Source organism: Lissotriton vulgaris, chromosome 2_1, assembly GCF_964263255.1.
Source record: "Lissotriton vulgaris chromosome 2_1, aLisVul1.2, whole genome shotgun sequence".
In the NCBI taxonomy this organism is placed as follows: Eukaryota; Metazoa; Chordata; class Amphibia; order Caudata; family Salamandridae; genus Lissotriton; species Lissotriton vulgaris.
This window is the reverse complement of record NC_141687.1, coordinates 620,229,864-620,249,551: the sequence shown is the minus strand read 5'-3', so window position 1 is coordinate 620,249,551 and position 19,688 is coordinate 620,229,864. Positions and strand designations below refer to the sequence as shown.

Below are 19,688 nucleotides of genomic sequence, written 5' to 3'. Positions count from 1 at the left end.
GTGGATGACAGCAGCTCCACAACAGGGAATTTCGAAAAGGAGTCCACGACCACTAGCGTGTGTCGGCCGTCGGGGAAACTCCCGAAGTCGATGCTCAGCTGGGTCCAGGGTGTTGTCGCCGCTTCCTCCGTGATGATCGGGGCTGGGGCTGGGTCCGACCCCGTGATGGTGCAGGCATGGCAGGAACGCACCACCTCATCCACCATGCGATCCATGGCCGGGAACCACACCTTGTTTCGTAACCTGGCCTTGGTCTTGGCTGTTCCCTGGTGGCCCATGTGGGCGATCGCAAGGATCTGTTGTTGAAGGCTTGTCGGCACTACAATGAGATGTCCCCGCAGTATGATGCCTTCGTCGCCGACGCTCAGCTCATGTCGGATTTGCCATAGCTGTTGTCGGGCATGGCTTATCTCGGGACGAAGTCCTTGTGCTCCTTCCAGAAACCTTGTCCAGCTTCCTGTGTCCAGGGCATTCTTGACTCGGGTCAAGGTCTCATCTTCTGCAGTGGCTTTTCCGATCTCCGACAGGGTGAGGGTCTCCGGGCAGGCAGCTGCGGATACCATGTGGACAAATTCCTCCACCAATGGACTGTCAGCCAGCGGGGTTGCTTGTCGGGTTACATCGGGGTGTCTGGACAAGTAATCTGCCGGATTATTGGCGCTGGGCCGGAAGATCAGATTGAAATTGTAGCCTTGGAGCTGGACGGCCCATCGTTCGATCCGCGGTGGGGCGAGCCTGGAGGATCCGGTGAACAGGGGTAGAAGTGGTTTGTGGTCGGTCACAATGGTGAAGGGCTGGCCACGGAGATACAGGTGGAAGTGGAGGCAGGCCCACTTGATGGCCAGCGCCTCCCGCTCAATTTGAGCATACCGTGTCTCAGTCTCTGTGAGGGCTTTGCTCGCATACGCAACAGGTTTCCAGTCATTCTGACCATATTCCTGCAGTAGGACGGCGCCGAGGCCTACGGGGCTGGCGTCCACGACTAATTCAGTTTTCCTTCGGGGTTGGAAGTACGCCATCGTAGCCTTGTCCAGAAGGCTCGCCTTGATTTCTTGGAAGGCTCGATTCGCTGCGCCCGTCCATTCCCATTCGTGGTCCTGCCTGGTGAGTGTGCGAAGGGGCTCGGCCAGGTCGGCCAGGTTGGGTATGAATCGGCCGCAGTACGTGGCCATCCCGAGGAAGCTCCTCACCTCGGTGGGGTTTCTGGGTGTGCTGGTATTCCGAATGGCTTCCGCCTTCTTTGGGTCTACCCTGAGCCCTTCACGTGTGAATCTGTATCCGAAGAAGTCCACTGCTTCCTGGTAGAATGAGCACTTTTCTCTGTGGAGGGTTAGTCCATGGTCTTGTAGTCTTTGAAGGGTGGCCCTTAGATGTGTGTGGTGTTCCTCCAATGTATTTGAGTAGATCAGGATATCGTCGCTCAGATTTATGACTCCACTCAACCCTGACAGAACTTCCTTTATCGCGTTCTGAAACACTTCGGCCGCCGATGATACTCCGAAACTTAGCCTCTTATATCGCCGGAGCCCAACATGGGTGGAGAATGTCGTGATGTAACGGCTGTTCTGGTCGAGTTCCAGCTGGTGGTAGCCCGCGTTGAGATCAAGTTTAGAGAACCACTTTGCCCCGTTGAGGTCGGCCACGATGTCGTCCATGGTGGGCGTGAGGTGGCGCTCCCGTTTCACAGCTGTATTCGGTAGCCTCATGTCGACGCACAGCCTAATGGCGCCAGGCTGCTTGGGTTTGGGGGCAACCACCAGGGGAGATACCCATGGGGTCGGTCCTGACACCTTTTCAATCACGTCGAGAGCTTCGAGCTTCCTCAGCTCCTCTTCAACCTGCGGGCGGAGGTTAAAAGGTACTCTTCTGTGTCGCAGGGCGACAGGACGAATTGAGGTGTCAATGTGCAGTTTGACTTTCTTGCCTTTGAGCTTTCCGAGGCCGCTGAAGAGCGCAGGGAATTCTTTTAGCATGGTATCGGCGTGCGACTGGAGGACTTGGTTGGCGAAGAAGACCAACCCTAGATCTTCCGCGGTGTTGCAGCTGAGCAGTGTGCCTTTCTTACCCTCAGTTATGTGGAACCGGGCCGTGGTTGTGTAGTCTCCATTTCTGATGACGGTGCTGATTACACCGCGCAGCGGCATGGGTTCGGTGCCTCCGTAGGTGTATATTCGGGCGTGCGTCGGGGCCAGTATGGGTTTTGGTGACATCTGTTCATACTGATCAGAGTCCATGACATTCACGGAGGCTCCGGTGTCGATCAGTGCTCTGATTTCTGATCCCTCTACTGAGATCGTGCACATGGGTGGTGGTCTCTTCCGGGTGGCTACCCTGCTGACATAGGATATTACGTATACTTCGTCATCTTCTTCGTCCTCGTAGTACGGTTTCCGACCTTGGGCCTGCGCGTCAGGCGGTGGAGATGCTTGTTCTAGCGATAGCTGTCGCACTCTGGATGACATCGACCGAGACCCGTATCCGCCTCGCGACCTTTGCGCATTGGGTCTGTATCGTCCTCCTTGGCATACCGCGGCAAAATGATTGAGCCTGCCGCATTTCGAGCACGTCTTTCCCTTCGCGTTACACACAGCGGTCGCTGCATGGTCTCCCCCACAGTATGCGCACTGGGCGTCTCGAGCCTGCCACTGTCGCGCTCTTCCGCCCGTCGGTCTCCTCTGTATCACGTCGACGGTCTCCTCCTTGACGAGCGCCATCTTGGGTGCTATTTGTGGGGCTATGGGGGATCGGAGGGCCAGCTCCATTTCGTCTGCTCTGGAATCTGACAGTTCATGGGATCTAGCGAGGATAAGAATGGCATCCAGCGTGATACCCGGTTGTCTGAGGATGAGCTTCCTCAACAGCTTCGATTTGCAGCCTACGATAATTTGGTCTCTGATCTCCTCACGTGGGTCGGTGAACGGGCAGCTGCTGGCCAGCCGGCGCAGTCTCGCATAATACATGTCCACCGATTCACTCTCGGTTTGCCACGCCCGTTTAAACTTGAACTTCTCGAAGTCTGTGTTGACCTGTGGGTCAAAGTGAGTGTTGAGCGCGGTCACCGCCGCGTCATAGTCGTCGTCCTCACCAGTATTCGGGAGATTTTCGAAGAGATCATATATTTCCGGACCACCATACAGGAGTAGGAGCGACCTCTTTACGGTGCTGTCGTTTTCCCTGGTCCCCTTGAAGTAGAGGTTCAAGCGTCCTAGCCACGCCTTCCAGCGTGGTGCCGCAGTCGCGGGGTCCGCAGTTTCGCTGAACGGCGGAAGTGGGGCTACTCCAGTGTGCGCATGGCTGACCACATGCGTTTCTACTCCGCGCCGTGGAGGCGGGTGTGGAGGGACGGCAGATGTGGCCGGCGTCGTGGGGGCACCTCCTGTCGCAGCGTCGTTCATGTTGGAGTGCCTCCTCTGGGGGACACTTCAGCTGTGTAGGTCGCGCTGTGTAGTTGGGGCAGAGTGAATGAATTGGAATGGTTTGGTTGTTATGCAGGTGAATCCCCAGATGACTGTATTTGGATGCGCCAGTGCTTGTTTAATGAAGGGACACCACCGGCCTGCTCATCAATCTGTCCTCTTCGTGTTTTTCTTTTTTTTTTTTGTTCAAGGCTCCTACAACTCGGGCCTCGAGCCAGCTTTGCACACGAGGCAGGGCGGTGCACGCGGGAGCAGAATGCAGGGCAGGTGCAGAGAACACCCCTGGAAGGGCCACGGGGCTGACGTGCAGCGTCTCCCCTCTTCGCCCCTCCCCCACCTGGGCAGCGCGCTACAGGGAACGCGCTCGCGCTGGGAGCACCACGGGGCACGCTCCAGGACAGCGGCGCACGCAGCGCGGGGGCCCCGGGCAGGCCTGCGGGCGGGGGCGAATAGACTCACCAGGCGGCTCCCGCCGGCTGAACACGCTCCGTCCTCGGAGGCGCGTGGGCGGGGAGCCGACTTGAGCGTGGGCCGCAGACCGGCGGACGGGCTCCGCGGTCACGAAGATGCTGGAGAGCCACCAGCAGGCACCACAGCAGGCGGCACCTACCAGTCGGCCAGGCACGCGCGGGGGCGGAACCGGCCTCGTCGCCAGTGTAGCGCGCAAGGTCTGGGCCTCGCACGTGGTGATGCGGGTGAAGGAAGTGGACACACACACAGGTAGGAGGGTATGCCGGAAAGACCCCGAGCGGTCTTCCGCGCTTTTATTATATACCTCGGGGCGTGCCCGTCCCGAGGGTGAAGGCGTGCGTGTGTGTGTGTGGATACAATGTTGTCCAGAGGCCGGGTGGCTCTCTACAAGTAGCAGCAAAATAGTCCCAGTGCCACTAAGATGCTTCTCACAGCTTTGTGCGTGAGGAAACAGTGCGCTGGTCCCAGGAGTGAGCTGCTGTTTTCTGGAAGTGACAGATGAAGGCGGAGCTCTCAGAAACAGCGAGGTACTCCATGAGGCTGCAGGCATGGCCCAGAGGCAGTGAACTGCAACTCTCCATGCCACTAAGGTGCTGCTCCGAAACAGAGAGAACTTTCACTGGCAGATCCACTGCTCCCAGTGGCAATGTGCTGGTGGTACGTGAATGACTGTGAGACACGAAACTAGCAAATTCACTTTTTTTGGTTTTAGGTCGAGCCTAGGGGCAGCTTGCATGCGCTGCTCGCTCTGCGAGGCATGCAGTAGTCGAGTATGTTGTGGAAGCCTCGCATTCTCTCCTCCCATATTTGTAATTGTCTGGTGTCAGTGTACTTGGTAAACGCTGGCTTCCGATTCATTATGAGGCTTGTTAGTCCCGCCTCAGTACCACCCTGGACTAGACATTTTACTTCACTCTTAACACAGCATGCCTTATCTAGTGGGTGAGCACTATTTACTTTATTGACAATGGCGGCTGTCCTACTGCAGGCATGATGAGCTTTGGTGCCTTCTGTACTCCCCCCCCCCCCCCTCCCTCCCATTGTTCGCGCCTTCTCCGACCAATATAAATAATGTATTGTTTTGGAATGAACCTTTTCTGCATTATTCGAACCCAATTTCTATAAATAAAAGTATTAATTGCATAATCTAAATGAACCTTTTCTGCATTATTCGAATCCAATTTCTATAAATAAAAATATTGATTGCATAATCTAAAAAAAATTACTTTCTCTGCATTGTTTGAATTCAATTGCCACAAATGAAAACATTGATTACATAAACTAAGAAAACTGGGTGAAAAGTTTCTTTACAATACCATTGCTATGGAAGTCCAAGGCTACACTTCCCTACAGGAACCATCCTTTTGATAATAATTGTATGGCCCAGGTCCCTGGGTCACCCCCTTTTTTTTTTTTTTTAGAATACCATGCTCTAAACCCTACATACTCATGGCTTGTCAGCAGGGCTCAAGTCGAGGGTAGATGCCATCTATCCACTATTTTCAGAGGATAGACGCAGTCTAACCTGCTGCAAAGCTGGCCACTTTCAGCGGAGTGCCATGTTCCTTTCCTATGCTCCCGGAATTCACAGAAATATGCTGAACTAGTGTAGTGTAATTTTCTGACACTGGGACACTTTCAGCAGCAACTGAATGTTGTCTGCTTTTGTTCCAAACGGAAACGTGCAGGCGGGGGCGGGGCTTCTAAGATTCCAGCTTCCCCCATAACAAAAGCCGGAGTTAAGGGGCCATTAGACCTCTTTTAATTGGAGTATTCTGTCATGAAGCTACCGGAAGCCTCACAGCTAGATGCAATGGAGGGGAAACAAAGGCTCACATCTGATCACTTTACAGGTACTTATGAGAGAAATGCTTTTGACTTTGTTCCGTCTCTGTATATAAGAGATATATATGCATGCACTTTAAGAATGTCTGATTTGTTGCTCGCCTCAGTATTTACACAAATAACAATTTAAATATCACTATTTTGTATACTATTATAGTGCTTTAGCACTACTCATCCCAATGCAGGGTGCCAGAGCGCTTTATATCACACATAGATAATACATTGACAATAGTGGTAAATGAATATAAAAGATTAGTTACATAAGACAGTGAAGGTTACAAGGTGTAGGAGCCACATGTTCTTAATACCTCACTGTGGTACATTAGAACGATTACAATTTATGAACTGCGAGTAACAAAACTATCTGTGTCTTAAAAGAAGTAAGCCACTAACCCACTTACATAAAATAAAAATCTGTCATCTGCGTGTTACATAATGTGCTTTGCAGGAGGCATATTAACACTCTATGCTACATTTGCTCCAAACTAAACCTAGGTAAAACACAGCTCTTTCCAGCAAATACGTTATCCTCCAGAGTTATCTTATCATTATTATTATTCCCTGAGATTTAGCTGACACACAAAGATCCCTGCAGCAGGTGACTTAACCCCATAAGATATTTTAAAATATAGACATTGTAACCAATTAAGCAGAACAGATTTACTGCCATGTTTCTCCTGATTGCCAATTTCTTTGTTACAGAGTTAAAAAAAAGTATAAGTTAAGGCCCAGATTTTGCGTCAAGGTTGCATCAATATTTTGGCACAAACCCAATGCAAAATCTAATTGACTAAATACTGTAATGCGCTCCAGTGTATTCATGATAGACCTGCTAAACATATGTGAAGTCTTAAGATATGATGTCACTTCGTGTGTGATCAATGGTTGTGATGCCACTTCCTGTGATGCCACATGCAATATCACGTGCCGTTATGTCACTTCCTGTGATGTCACTTCCTGTGATGGCACACAATGATGTCACTTCCTGCGATGTCATGCGTAGTGCTGTCACACCCATTCTGCCTACCTTGGTGAGTCCCTCTTCTTCTTTTTTTTAGGACTTGAGCCTGGCATGCCAGTAAAGGTAGGAATTATCCACTTATGAGATATTCTCATGTTTAGGGTCAATCAGGCTCACCTAAATCTACACCTGGCTTTGTTCAGACACAAAACCCCACCACAAACATATAGAACAAACATATAGAACACTCCCTAGCTACCACCCAGTTTGTGGAGCATTTTCACCCTTACGGTTCCAAGGGGCACCATGCTCAGGAATGTGACTACTTTCCCCTGCTGCTCTGATCCATGTCTCTCGCTCTCACTGTGCAGGAACAGGTGGATGGACTGGAAAGCAGAATCCGAGAGATGAAGATCGGGGTCCAACTCCAGCAGCGGAGGAACACTGAGCTGGAGCAGCTGAGGAGCGGCCTCGCTCATGAACTCTCCATTTACAAGCACGTAACCCTTTATTGCTATGTGTGTGGTTATTATGTGTAACCGGTGTGGTACTCTGGGTGTGAGAAGAGGGATACGAGAGAGTGGTAGACTCCCGAGGTGGGGTCGTTTAGGTATGCCGAGGGTGGCATATATGGGAAGCAAGGTTGGGAACTGAGGTAAATGAAGGGGTGAGGGAATAGCCGCCCATGGAGTTATCTGCGACAGAACTTTGCAAGACAACGAGCAGAGCCCCTTCAAAGAAGGTTAACTTGGGGAGGTCTGTGCCATCTGACCCAGTACAAAGACCGTTTAAATGGGGCAAAACTACACAGAGGCAAAATTATACATTGGGAAGAATCAGGGGTAGGTTTGTACACAATGTCCTTGGCGAGAGTTACTACAACAAACCAGAAGCTCTTTGGAGGGTGTGGGGGGTGGTGGTGCAAGAAGCCATCAGGGGAGGAGCTAGCGAGCTGTGGCCTGGAAGGGTATTGAGGTGGCAAGTAAGTCTAAGTGAGGGGTTAAAACACATAACATTTGCATAGGAGTGAGCGAGTGGGTGCTCTGGGGGTGTTGAAGGAGCATTTATTCAGTAGAAGGCTGCACGGAGGAGAGGATACTAAAGGTTTCAAGTTTTGTATAAAGCGTAACTACTTACCTGTAAGGGTCTCAAGGTGCTGGGGTAGATTGGGGGGTGCTGTTGGATCTGCGGTTCAGTCGAAGAGCCAGGTCTTGAGGTCCTTTCTGAATTGCGGTAGTGATGGTGAATGTCTGCGGTGCAGAGGCAGGGAGTTCCAGGTCTTCGCATCGAGCTAGGAGAAAGATCTTCCTCCAGCCATGGTCAGATCCATGGGATGGTGGCCAGGGCCAGTTGGTTGGACCGGAAAGGTCTGGTAGGAGTTTAGAAGGAGAAGCGGTGTTTGAGGTATGCAGGTCCGGCATTATGGAGGGTTTTTTAGATATGCATGAGGATCTTGAAGATAATTCTTTTGTTGATAGGTAGCCAGTGAAGGACTCTCAGGTGGCCGGTGAAGTGGTTGCGGCGTGGGATGTTCAGTCTGGCAGAGGCGTTCTGGATGTTCTGCGGTTTATTTAGGCGTTTCTAGGTGGTGCCAGCCTAGAGTGCCTTGCTGAAGCCGGGTCTGCTGCTGACAAATGCATAGGTGACCGTTTTCCTGGACTCGGTGGGGATCCACTTGAAGATCTTAGGAAGCAGATGGAGCGTGTGGAAGCAGGAGGATGAAACAGAGTTGCTTTGAGGGTTCATTGAGAGCGAGGAGTCCGGAATTATGCTGATGTTTTGTGTGTGGTCCGTGGGTGTGGAGGGGGTTAGAAGCGCTGTAGGCCACCAGGAGTTGCCCGGGCGGAGAGGGTGGAGCCCAGGATGAGGAATTCGGCTTGTCTGAGTTAAGCTTGAGGGAAACAATAAGGGTTTTGGCTATAGCGCAGTAAGGCTGCGCCAATTCAAGAGTCAACAAACAAGTGGTCTTTATAATTGAGGATTTTTAACTAAATTTTTTGTCAGCTTGAATCTAATGCGCAGTACTGGCATCTTGTTTGTTGAGTTAAGCTTGAGGCATCTGTCCTTCATCCAGGTTGCGACTGCCTTCGTTCCGTTGTGGAAATTGCTCTTGGCGGCTGTGAGTTCGTCTGTGAGGGAGAGAATCAGCTGTGTATCATCAACGTAGGAGACGATATTGAGTCCGTGGCTTTTGACAATGGCTGCAAGCAGGGCCATGTAGATGTTAAAGAGGGTGGGGCTCAGGGAGTATGTCTGAGGCACTTCGTAGCTGATCTCTGTGGGTTCTGAGTTGAACAGTGGCAGTCTGACTGTCTGTGTTCAGCCGGTGAGGAACGAGCGGATCCATTCTAGGGTTTTGTCGCGGATGCTGGCATCGTGGAGCCACACAAAGGGTGTGGTGGAAGATGGTGTTTAAGGCGTTTGAGAGATCCAGGAGGATGAGGGAAGCAGTTTTGCCTCAGTGGAAGAGGGTGTGGATGTCATTTGTAGCGGCAAGGAGAGCGTTTTTGGTGCTGTGTTTGCTTCTGAACCCTGATTGGGAGAGGTCCAGGTTGTTGTTCATTTAGATGAACTCACAGAGTTGGGCTTTGATGGCGTTCTCAATGACTTTAGCTGAAAAGGGGAGCAGAGGGATTGGTCTCTAGTTCTTGAGATCCGTTGGGTCAGAAACCGGTCCTCGGAAGCTTGTTTCCGGTCCAGGGAAGACATGGCTTGGCAGTTCAGGCTGTACTGTTCCCATGAGGCACAGGGTCAGACTGATTTGCATATTGCCATGTCTGAACTGGGTGGCAGAGTGGGCTAAAGAACGGTGATGGATTAAACCCAGATCTTTTGACTGGGTGTGAGTGTTTGATTGATTCAGATGCTCCGTCCATCACCACCCCCTTTTGTACCACAGATTCTCAAGATGTTTGAACTGGATGGCTGAACGTTTGGTTTTTTTTGTGTGTGGGGGGGTGGGGGGGGAGTTTTAATATAGCGTGAACTCAACCTGAAGGTATCGGAGCACTTTACATGAACATCAGATGCATTACAGTTCCACTTAGACCCAGACCTGCCAAATCACAATGTGCCATAGTGTGAATTTCAAATTTGGAGCCTAGCATACTTTGACCCTTAGCATGACCGCAACATTACTTGCAAAGGAGTTACTACAAGGGTTTTGCTGAACAAGCCTGCAGTATATTATAGCTAGCTTCTACTCAGGCACCGAAAGTTTAAACTGGAATGCCCTAAAGATATTGGAAACTCAGAAATGTTCCATTGCCTTAGAGCCGTTGATCAGTGGATGACAGAGCCATCTCAAAATGAATGCTTCCAAAATGGAAATAGTCGCATGTGGCGATTATAAAAATTATGACCCACTCGCCGCCTGCCCTGGTGATCTGGGAACACCACCTAAAGTATCTAAGGAAGTAAGAAACGTTGGAGTTACCATGGACTCCTATCAATGAATGCCCAAGTAGACAAACTAGCAATATCAAGCTTCATTTCTATAAATACTCTGCAACGCATCTTCACCCACTTGGGAGTTCCAATTACGCAATAGCCTCTACCACAGATCATCTTTAACAGATATGAAAAAGAATACAACAGATTCAGAACTCTGCTGCCAGACTACTCTAACATGTAGAGCCACAATCTCACATCTCCCCAGCCTTGAAGATCCTACATTGGTTACCAGTTGCCAGAAGATCTACCTTCAAGCCACTATTTATCACCTACAAAGCGATACATGGAACAAGACAACTCTTCATCAGGAATAAAATCACCAAATACATTTAACAAAGGAACCTCTGCTCTACATTGGCACCTTGCCTCAAAATCCCATCATACAAGAAAAAAAACATAGGTGGCACATCCTTCTCTGATCAATCAAACTATGGAACTCTCTATCCCCAAACATAAGATCCACGAATAACTACTGTACCTTTAGAAGACTACTCAAGAGTTGGCTCTTCCCCACATAACTGCACTCAACCATAAATATACAGTATATCCCTGTGTATATAAGAATGTATTCCTTTGTATAAACGTGTATGATAATTATATTTATAGATCTATAAGTATTTTTTAGTTCTGCTTAACAAATGTACATATTAATTATATTATTCTATGTTTAACATGTATATAGGTCACTGCATAAATAAGTATATCTACAATTGCTTCATTATTTAATTACAAAAAAAGTATTAGAAATTATAAAAACAAATAAATTAGCTTAAAGTACAGCACCACCTGAAAGTCTGGGTTTATTAAATACAACTTAAATCTACATAGATCACCCTCCTTATACATAGATACCTTCCATGTACTTATGTATCTTTATATTTATTACTTTACTTCTGATTCTGCATCTCCAATGCACCACCTATATCTCACCCTATGCCTCTCTCGAATATATCCTCTACTGCCACTCTCTAACTCATCCCAAACCTTATTCTACTACTCTCTCCAATGCAGTACCCTATATCTCATTCCATACCTCTCAATATATCCTCTGCCTCAGCTCTCTGACTCATCTCAAACCCCATTCTGCTACTAAGACACCAAAAATAACCCTTTCTAGACTCTTCACTCATCTACCCCTCCTTGCAACATCTCAAACCTCTTTTACTATTTAGACCTCCCAAACAAGCCTTTCTATTCTCCCCTATGACTCATCCCCCTCCACCTCCCCTGTACTCATCCCAAACCTCCGCTTACTGTTATGAACTCCCAAAAAACTGTTTCTAGACTCTTCCCTCTTCTATCCCTCCACTATCATTTTCAATCCAATTTACAGACTCACATGTCCACTGCTCAAATTAATTTCATATTTCTCTATACTAATTCCCCACTAATCCCGTTTAGGTCCCGGAGTAGTGTGCTACTCGCCGACAAGCGCTTGAACACCTCATCTCTGATAGCACACGGTATATAAATGTAAATCCTCCCCTCTTCTATCACTCCCCTGTCCTTTTTCAATCCAAATAACAAACTCACATGTCCACCGCTCAAATTAATTTCATATCTCCCTATACTAATTCACATCTAATCATTTTTGGGTCTGGAGTAGCATGCTATTCGCTGAAAAGGGCTTTGATGTCCAGTCAGGTCTAGTAAGCACTATATCAATTCATTTACAATTACAATTGCTAGTTTTCTATTGAGTTATTCTATTATCAAAACAGACTCCACATATATGTATATGCGGCTAATATCCAAAATTCCAGCTAATAACTGAAAACAAATGATTGAAAAACAAATTAACAAAAGTCTATCCAATATTCAGTCCTGTCAGTTGATAATACTCTAAGGAAGGATTTGAATAATATCTTCTGGTTCGACCACTACAAAAGGAGGAGCTTTAGAATATTTCCCTATGCCACAATGCTTTTGAAAAGTATTTTTTGTGGTGTACATCACCACCTGGTTCTTTTGTAGTTCCAGGTGCTTCCTCTTCTTCTTACTCTTGTTTTTTTAGTCAGAAATTGTTCCTTGCTCTAAAGCTCCTGTTTTGTCTCAGAAGGCTTTCCTTTTCTCTAGCTCAATCTTATGCTACAACTTGATTATTCTGCACCCCACTCACCTTCCTAGGTATGTCTTTTGCTGCTTGACGTTTTCTTCCCTTGGGGCTCATTCCTGGAGACACTTGTTGATTGGCGTTTTCTCTGGCACCTGTACCATCAGTAGAATTCAACAGTTTCCCTTGGTAAATTGTCTAGAGAATTAGGCCCAAATATTGATCTTGGACACAAGACTCAAATTGATCACAATATAAACATAAACAACATTGTATATAAAAAGTAAGAAAGTTTATTAAAACAATATTGGCACAAGTTTAAAAAAACCACATACACAAAACTTAAAACAGAGTTTGTCACTCTTTACACTATTCCTATTGACATCATTAAATATTCGTCGTGTAGTTCATACACACCCTATCTAAACATCAATATTACACAAATATGGGAAAGGGAGTCTACACACAAGCTCGAATTCATCCGATGTGAGATAGTAGGAAAAAGGGAGAGAAGGGGAGACACAGACATTCACAATTTGTCATACAGTTTATGCACATTAAGGCCCGCAATATAGCTCAAACCCAGACTTGTCTTGTTTTTTCAATGTTCATGGGATGAGTTGGGTTTTTAAATTGTGCAAAGGAAGGGCGTCGACGCGTTTCGATGGACTCATTGGATGTTGGCCATCTTTTTCAAGACTTTTATAATGTGCTTCTCTCCTATAAAGGCACTGGATGGTTGCCTCTACCTTGCGGTCCTTATTGCATGGTCTTTCTAGAGTTCATTCTGATACACTTGTTGTGGGAAGATATTTCCATCCTCACTCTTATGTTTGCGGTTGGATCTGTTTTTTTAAAAACGTCCCTTAGTTTCTTGAGACACCTCCAGTCTTCAAGAGTATAATAAGCGGGTATCTGCCTCCTGCTTTTTCTAAAAATTCTGTTCGATCGTTGATTTCGATCCTCCGCGCCACTCAGCACCTCGTCTTATGCTTGTGTGTTGAGCCGCACGTTGTGATCTAGGGACCGGTCTTTGTTGTTATCGCATCCTGGGGTGGTTCGGGTGGAATGCTGGGCGTGCTGCGTACTCTAAGCCAATTTGGCTAGCCTCCCTTAGTTGTTTGTGGTATGTTCGCTGCACCCGACCGCGTCACTTCGTCCGCCTCGCTTTCACTCAGGGAGTGTTGGTTAAAAACCGCGTCACTTCGTCCGCCTTGCTTTCACTCAGGGAGTGTTGGTTAAAAACCAACACTCCCTGAGTGAAAGCGAGGCGGACGAAGTGACGCGGTCGGGTGCAGCACATACATGCACCAATTAAATACAGGATGTCAGTGCTAGGAACTGGGAAAGTGCATAGAAGAAGACCTTTGCACAAGTGGGCTGTAGAATTCTACTCTAGTAACAGATAAAAAGGTCTGGTTACAGCTAAAGGTACACAAAACACAAACACTTTCAGCCCTGCTCTATGTGTTAAATCCACAACAAGGATAATAGTCCACTGATTTGTTGCTTGTGGCATGGTGCACTTCTCCAAGTTACAGGACAAGGATATTTAGGCATGGAGGATGCCACATCATAACATATTACACTCTCTAAAACAGAGTTTCTGTAGCTCACCCCTTCACTGCAACACCCTTAACATAACTAATATACTTGACTGCACGCCAACCATTGCAGAAAGTGCAAAATCCTTGGACTTTATCCTTGACAAAAACCTAAATCTGCATGCCCACATCTCTCCAACCAATAACAAAAGGAGCACACTATGAAATCTGACCCCTCGGGAGAGAAGGTCCCTTATCTCAACACAGGACTTTAAAAAAGTTATCAATTGCTTTTTATTTCCAGACTAGATTATGGCAACTCCAGCTGGTCCCATTACAAGAATACTTAAATTCTGCAGCAAGATTTGCATGCAGCTCGAGAAGCTCACATTATGCCACCCCAATTCGCAGAACTCTATGATGGCTTCACATTGAAGTCGGACACTTATTCAAATCGGCCTGGATAGTCCAAAGGACTTTACTTGCGAGTACTGCAAATCGCTTGATGAACAAATTAATCATCTCAGGAGGCTGCAGTGCACTCAGAAGAGCTGAATCTCTCCATCTTGAAACCATGCCATACAAAAAATCAAGACCACTGAAGCCAGTTTCCTCAGGGAGTGTCTAAAAGCACAGAAGTCCAACCCTGTGGATATCAGTGCAACCTCCTGGTCTAACAATTTCAAGAAAGATCTTAAAAGATAGTTTTTAAACATCATTGCCAGATACGATTGGGTGCATGTTGGCCTTCAATTAGTATATCTTCTCCCCGTGTATGAACACATTTCCTCTAAGATACAAGAAAAAATCATGGGTGGCACATCCTTCTCTGTTCAAGCAGCCAAAATATGGAACTCTTTACCCCACAACATAAGATCCACAACAACCACCTTATCTTCAGAAAACTACTGAAGAATTGGCTCTTCCCCACATAAGCACCATACGGAAACAGAAATATACAGCATATCACTCTGTATGTAATCATTGTTTTGTGCTATAGATATGTACCTATGTATGTGTATTGCTTTGTATAAACATGTTGAATAATGGTTTAAAAAAAAAAAAATGTAAGTACAACACTTGAAAACCAGTTTATTGAATGCATCATGAATCTACTGATACTTCCTTCCTTTATGGCTCGATATACCTTCCATGTCATTGGAAGTATGTATTTATTACTTTCTTCCCCAAAAACAAATGCGTATTCAATGCACTACCCTATTTCTCACCCTAAACGTCTATCAATATCTTTAATCTACATATACCTTCTTTATGCAGCTATAAACTTTCCATGTACTTATGGATCTATATATTAATTACTTTCTTCTAATTCAGCATATCCAATGCACTACCCTATTTCTCACCCTTTACCTCTTAAAATATCTTCTAACTCAACTTGCGGACTCATCTCAAACCTGTTTCTACTACTCTTTCCAATGCACTACCCTATTTCTCACCCTATACCTCTATCAATATATCCTCTACATCCACTCTCTCATTCATCTCAAACCCCATACCACTACTATGACCCCCATACAAGCCCTTTCTAGACTCTCCCCTACTCTACTCCTCCTTGCAACATCGGACACCTTTTTTACTGATTCCCCAAAACAAGCCTTTCTAAACTCTTCTCTCTGACTCTTCAATTCCACACCCCTTTTTTCTCATCCCAATCCTCTCACTACTGCTATGACAAAAAAAAATAACAATGCTTTACTTTTCTATCCCTCCACTAATCTTTTCAATCAAAATAACAGATTAACATATCCACTTATCAAATTTCATATTTCACTATACTGATTAACCACTAATCCTTTATGGGTCCGAGTAGCGTACTACTCGCCGAAAAAAGCGCTTCAACACCTCATTAGGGGTCGCAAGCACTATATAAATGCAACCGTTTATCCCTCCGCTATCCTTTTCAATACGAGTAACTGATTAACATATCATCCACCACTCAAATTACTTTTATATTTCACTGTACTAATTTAACACTAATTCTTTAATGGGTTCCGGAGTAGCGTGCTACTCGTCAGAAAAGCACTTCAACACCCCAACAGGGGTAACAAGCACTATATAAATGCAAACTTTTTTCCCTCCTCTATCCCTCCGCTATCCTTCTCAATCCAAAAAACTGACTAATATCCACCACTCCAATTACTTTCATATTTCACTATACTAATTCACCACCAATCCTTTATGGGTTCCGGAGTAGCGTGCTACTCATAAAAAAAAAAGCGCTTCAACACCCCATCAGGGGTAACAAGCGCTATATAAATGCAAACCTTTTCCCCTCTTCTATCCCTCCGCTATCCTTCTGAATCCAAATAACTGACTAACCTATCCACCACTAGAATTACTTTCATATTTCACTATGCTAATTCAACACTAATCCTTCTTGGGTTCTGGAGTAGCGCGCTACTCGCCGAAAAATCACTTTGACGCCTCGTATGGGGTAGTAAGCGCTATATAAATGCTATTACAATACAATACAGCGCGTATTGTTGCCTGTATAACTTGTCATGCTTCATTGTATATCCCTTTTACTGTCCCGGTGTGTTACTTGAAATCTCATGCACCTAAAAGTTTTTCTACCTCTTTTATCAAAAGAAGGTGAAAGTGCACTCGTAGCAAAGTCAGACACAAAAATAGTAATTCCAAAAGTACTTCTTTTATTCAATCAGTTTTTAAACCGGCAAACAGCCAACTCATTTCGTTCCCGATTGTGCCAAAAGGGAACTTCATCATGGCCGTAACAATCATAGACAAAGCATAACATTAACAGTCCATAACCAACTTTTAAAAGAACACACAATATTTTATAAAATGACCCACAAACTTACACAAAGGAATTTTTCCACATAAATATTTACAATCATATATACATCACAATAGAAGTAAAAGGCCACATAGAAAACACAAAACTATATGTCTACCACATATAACATATTAAATACAAATGTATACATTTCCAAAACATAAAATAACATTTTTGTCAGTGCATACGGGAGGGAAAAAACCAACATCATCAAAAAAATAATAACGTGACCATAGCCTAGGAGATTATATAGAGATAACATCGAAAGAGGACAAAACTGTCAAGTGCATGTATTGCAGATATTTTATTATTTGGTCAAGATGAAAGAGTCAAGCCTATTAGTAACACGACTTACCAAAAAGGAAAGCACAAGTAGTTCTATTTACATATAATTAAAGTTCTAGGCTAAAACCGAATATGGTTTGGGGAATTGTTCAACTCTTTCTCCCCTTGTAAGTATCCAGCCAATCAATGGTGATAAGAAAGCTGTATGAAGGAGCAAAGTCTTTCGGGGCATAATCCACCTTAGACCTGGTGTATATATGTACTTGCGATCGAAAACAAGAAAAAGCATTTCCTTAAGAAGCTAGCTACCTGTTTGGCCTGGAGTGTGCTCAGTTAAACTGCAAATAAATAAGCAAATAAATACACGAACCGCCGCAAGAGATATTTACTACTGTCATTTTTTTTTCTTCTGCCCACAGAGGCTGCCTTGAAATATATGAACAGCTTTGCACAAAAGAGGCCAAAACAGAATGACTGGTGGTCCTCCCCTGTGACCCGCGAGACAGAGTGGTGGATGGCCTCCATGTGGTCTTTGAGATCGAGTGACTGCTGCCCCCACCCCTGTGACCGACACTTCATCATTGAATGGGGGAAGGAATGATGGCACCTACCGCAATGACACACTAAGCAGACATGGGCTACCAAAGGGATGCAAGTCAGTAGTCTTCAGAATCCCACTGCCACTCGTCTACTGCAGCTGGCTGGCCTACTGGGTGGCTGATCTGGAAGTCCTGGGCAGGCACATCCATGCCTGATTACACCTGCAATGTGACTGCAACAATCCTACTAGATTTCCAGGAGGCCCATTTAGACTGTTATTCACTGATATCCCAATTGACCAGCCAAACTCGGGTGGGAATTCAGAACTACTGCCATAATGCAGAGAGCAGTAACACTTTGCATTGTTGAGGATACACAGTGCTCGTTGAATGTATGTCAGAGCTGGACGCGCAGTGGTGAGCTGTGTAGGGTGTGGGTCACGTAGACCATCAATCAGTAGGGTTAGAGTTGCCAGTAATGTAGTATCTGATTTACTATGTATAATGTAACTGCATTATGATGAAGTGCAGTCTTACTCCAAGATTGCTGCGTGTTCTATTGATTTTATGTTTGTAATTATTATACAGTCATGTCAAAACCTTTGTATCCATGTATAATTATTTTTTGCTAAAGTGAAATAAAGTTGTCTTCTTGAGGATGAAATTGCAAATGCAAAAATCAAAGAGCAACTCAAGAACATCAGTGGAAAAAAGGACCTTGGAGAAGCTCGGCTATACACAAGCAAAACCGGTGCCTAAACAACCATTAACAAAACCAGTCATTTTGCTTTGTATACTATAAACGTTTTAGCAGGCTTCCCTAACGGAAGTACAACTACTGCTGTCCAAATAAGAGCGCTGGACCAGTGGCAGCAGCACCAACAAACACAAAGCAGTGCATCTTAGCCACAGGGCAATGTTCCATCACAGACACAGAACAATAACATCCCAGGCGGTATAATGCTGGCTTCTTCACTCCCTCAATCACATACACCCAGACTCACAAAATGCAGCAGGAATGCACAGAACATGTACATTACAAGCAGACAGATCGCAACGTTGCCGCACACATAGAACAGTAACAGAAAAGGCATCAAACATTAAGAATATCCATCTACCGCAGAAGCGACTATTTCACACAAACAACAGGATAGCCCAGGCATTGGCAGACAAGGCTCCTTCACAGAGAACAGGCACACAGATTCATAAGACATGTGGGGTCTGGCAGTGCACGATGTATGGTGTGCATTGGAGCTAGTGTATTAGAGATATTGTCTAAGCACTGTCGTTGAAGTAGGTGTTGGGCTCTCCAGGTGTAGGTTTAGTGAATAAGGTGTTGCTCGAGCAGTTCCTTTAAGGGAAGCGCTTGTGATAGTGAAACGGAGTGTGCGCTTTTCAGACTTTGCATCATGTCATGCGGGTGATCCAGTGTCAGTTTGATGCCAACCAGCTCCTTTTGAGGAATGTATAGGAGATATGTGCTCTGCTCAGCAGTAATTGGTTGTAATGAAGTATGAAGGAAGTAACACCTCTCAGGTCAGTCAGGTTTATGAGTGGTTCAGTGCTTCTGTGGACAGTCATTTTGTCTGCTGTTGGTTTTATGTAGCAGGGCTGGACCTGGAGGATGCTGTATGAGTGAAGTTGGATCTAGGGGTAGTGAGGGATACTGGGAGGGTTTTACATCTGGTTCTTGACAGTATATCAGTCTGAGTCAGTGTAGCAGCTTGTTTGGCCAACGTATGGTCCAGACTGCCTATATTTATGCTGCCATTATGCTGTCTTGTTTTTATTACCCAAATCTACTGCGGATGGAGATGGAGAGGTAGGGGAGTGAAGGTGAGTGAGCTGGTAGCATCTGTACCAATAGAGATGATAACCATGGGACAGGTGTCAGTGCCTTCGCCATGGTCGACGCCTTCATGACCTTCAAGGACCAGTACAGAGAGAAAATATACTGGCAAAATATCGCATTAGTTGTAAAATGTCTACATCAGTATGACCTCACGCTAGACCAGTGATACTCAAAGTAAGGCCCGGCGGCCGCTTGCGCCCCTCCTGACCTTTACATGCGGTCCCCGATCCACAGTAGCACTGGGCTGCTGTTCACTCCACTCAGCACTAACATTAAAGCAAAGTTAAATATACAGATACACCTTCATTAAAGGTTAATTGAAGTCAACAAAAGTAAGTAACTAAGTTTCCCGCACCACTTTTTTTTTTTTCATAAGGCTTTATTCGGAACAAAACACAAGTCCCTAAAAGCACAGCATAAAAAGGATTACAATATAAAACAACAGCCATAA

General features: G+C 45.8%; 1 protein-coding gene across 1 annotated transcript in view; it reads left to right on the top strand.

The window, feature by feature from the left end:
• The window catches only part of SYNC (syncoilin, intermediate filament protein), an 84,834-nt gene extending 66,788 nt beyond the window's left edge, over positions 1–18,046 (top strand). The window contains exons 3-4 of the mRNA XM_086955711.1: positions 7,065–7,189; positions 17,266–18,046. Coding sequence (XP_086811837.1) covers positions 7,065–7,189; positions 17,266–17,320 — 180 coding nt within the window. The 3' untranslated portion in view covers positions 17,321–18,046. The remainder of the gene's footprint in view (positions 1–7,064; positions 7,190–17,265) is intronic.
• The last annotated feature ends 1,642 nt before the right edge of the window (positions 18,047–19,688 follow it).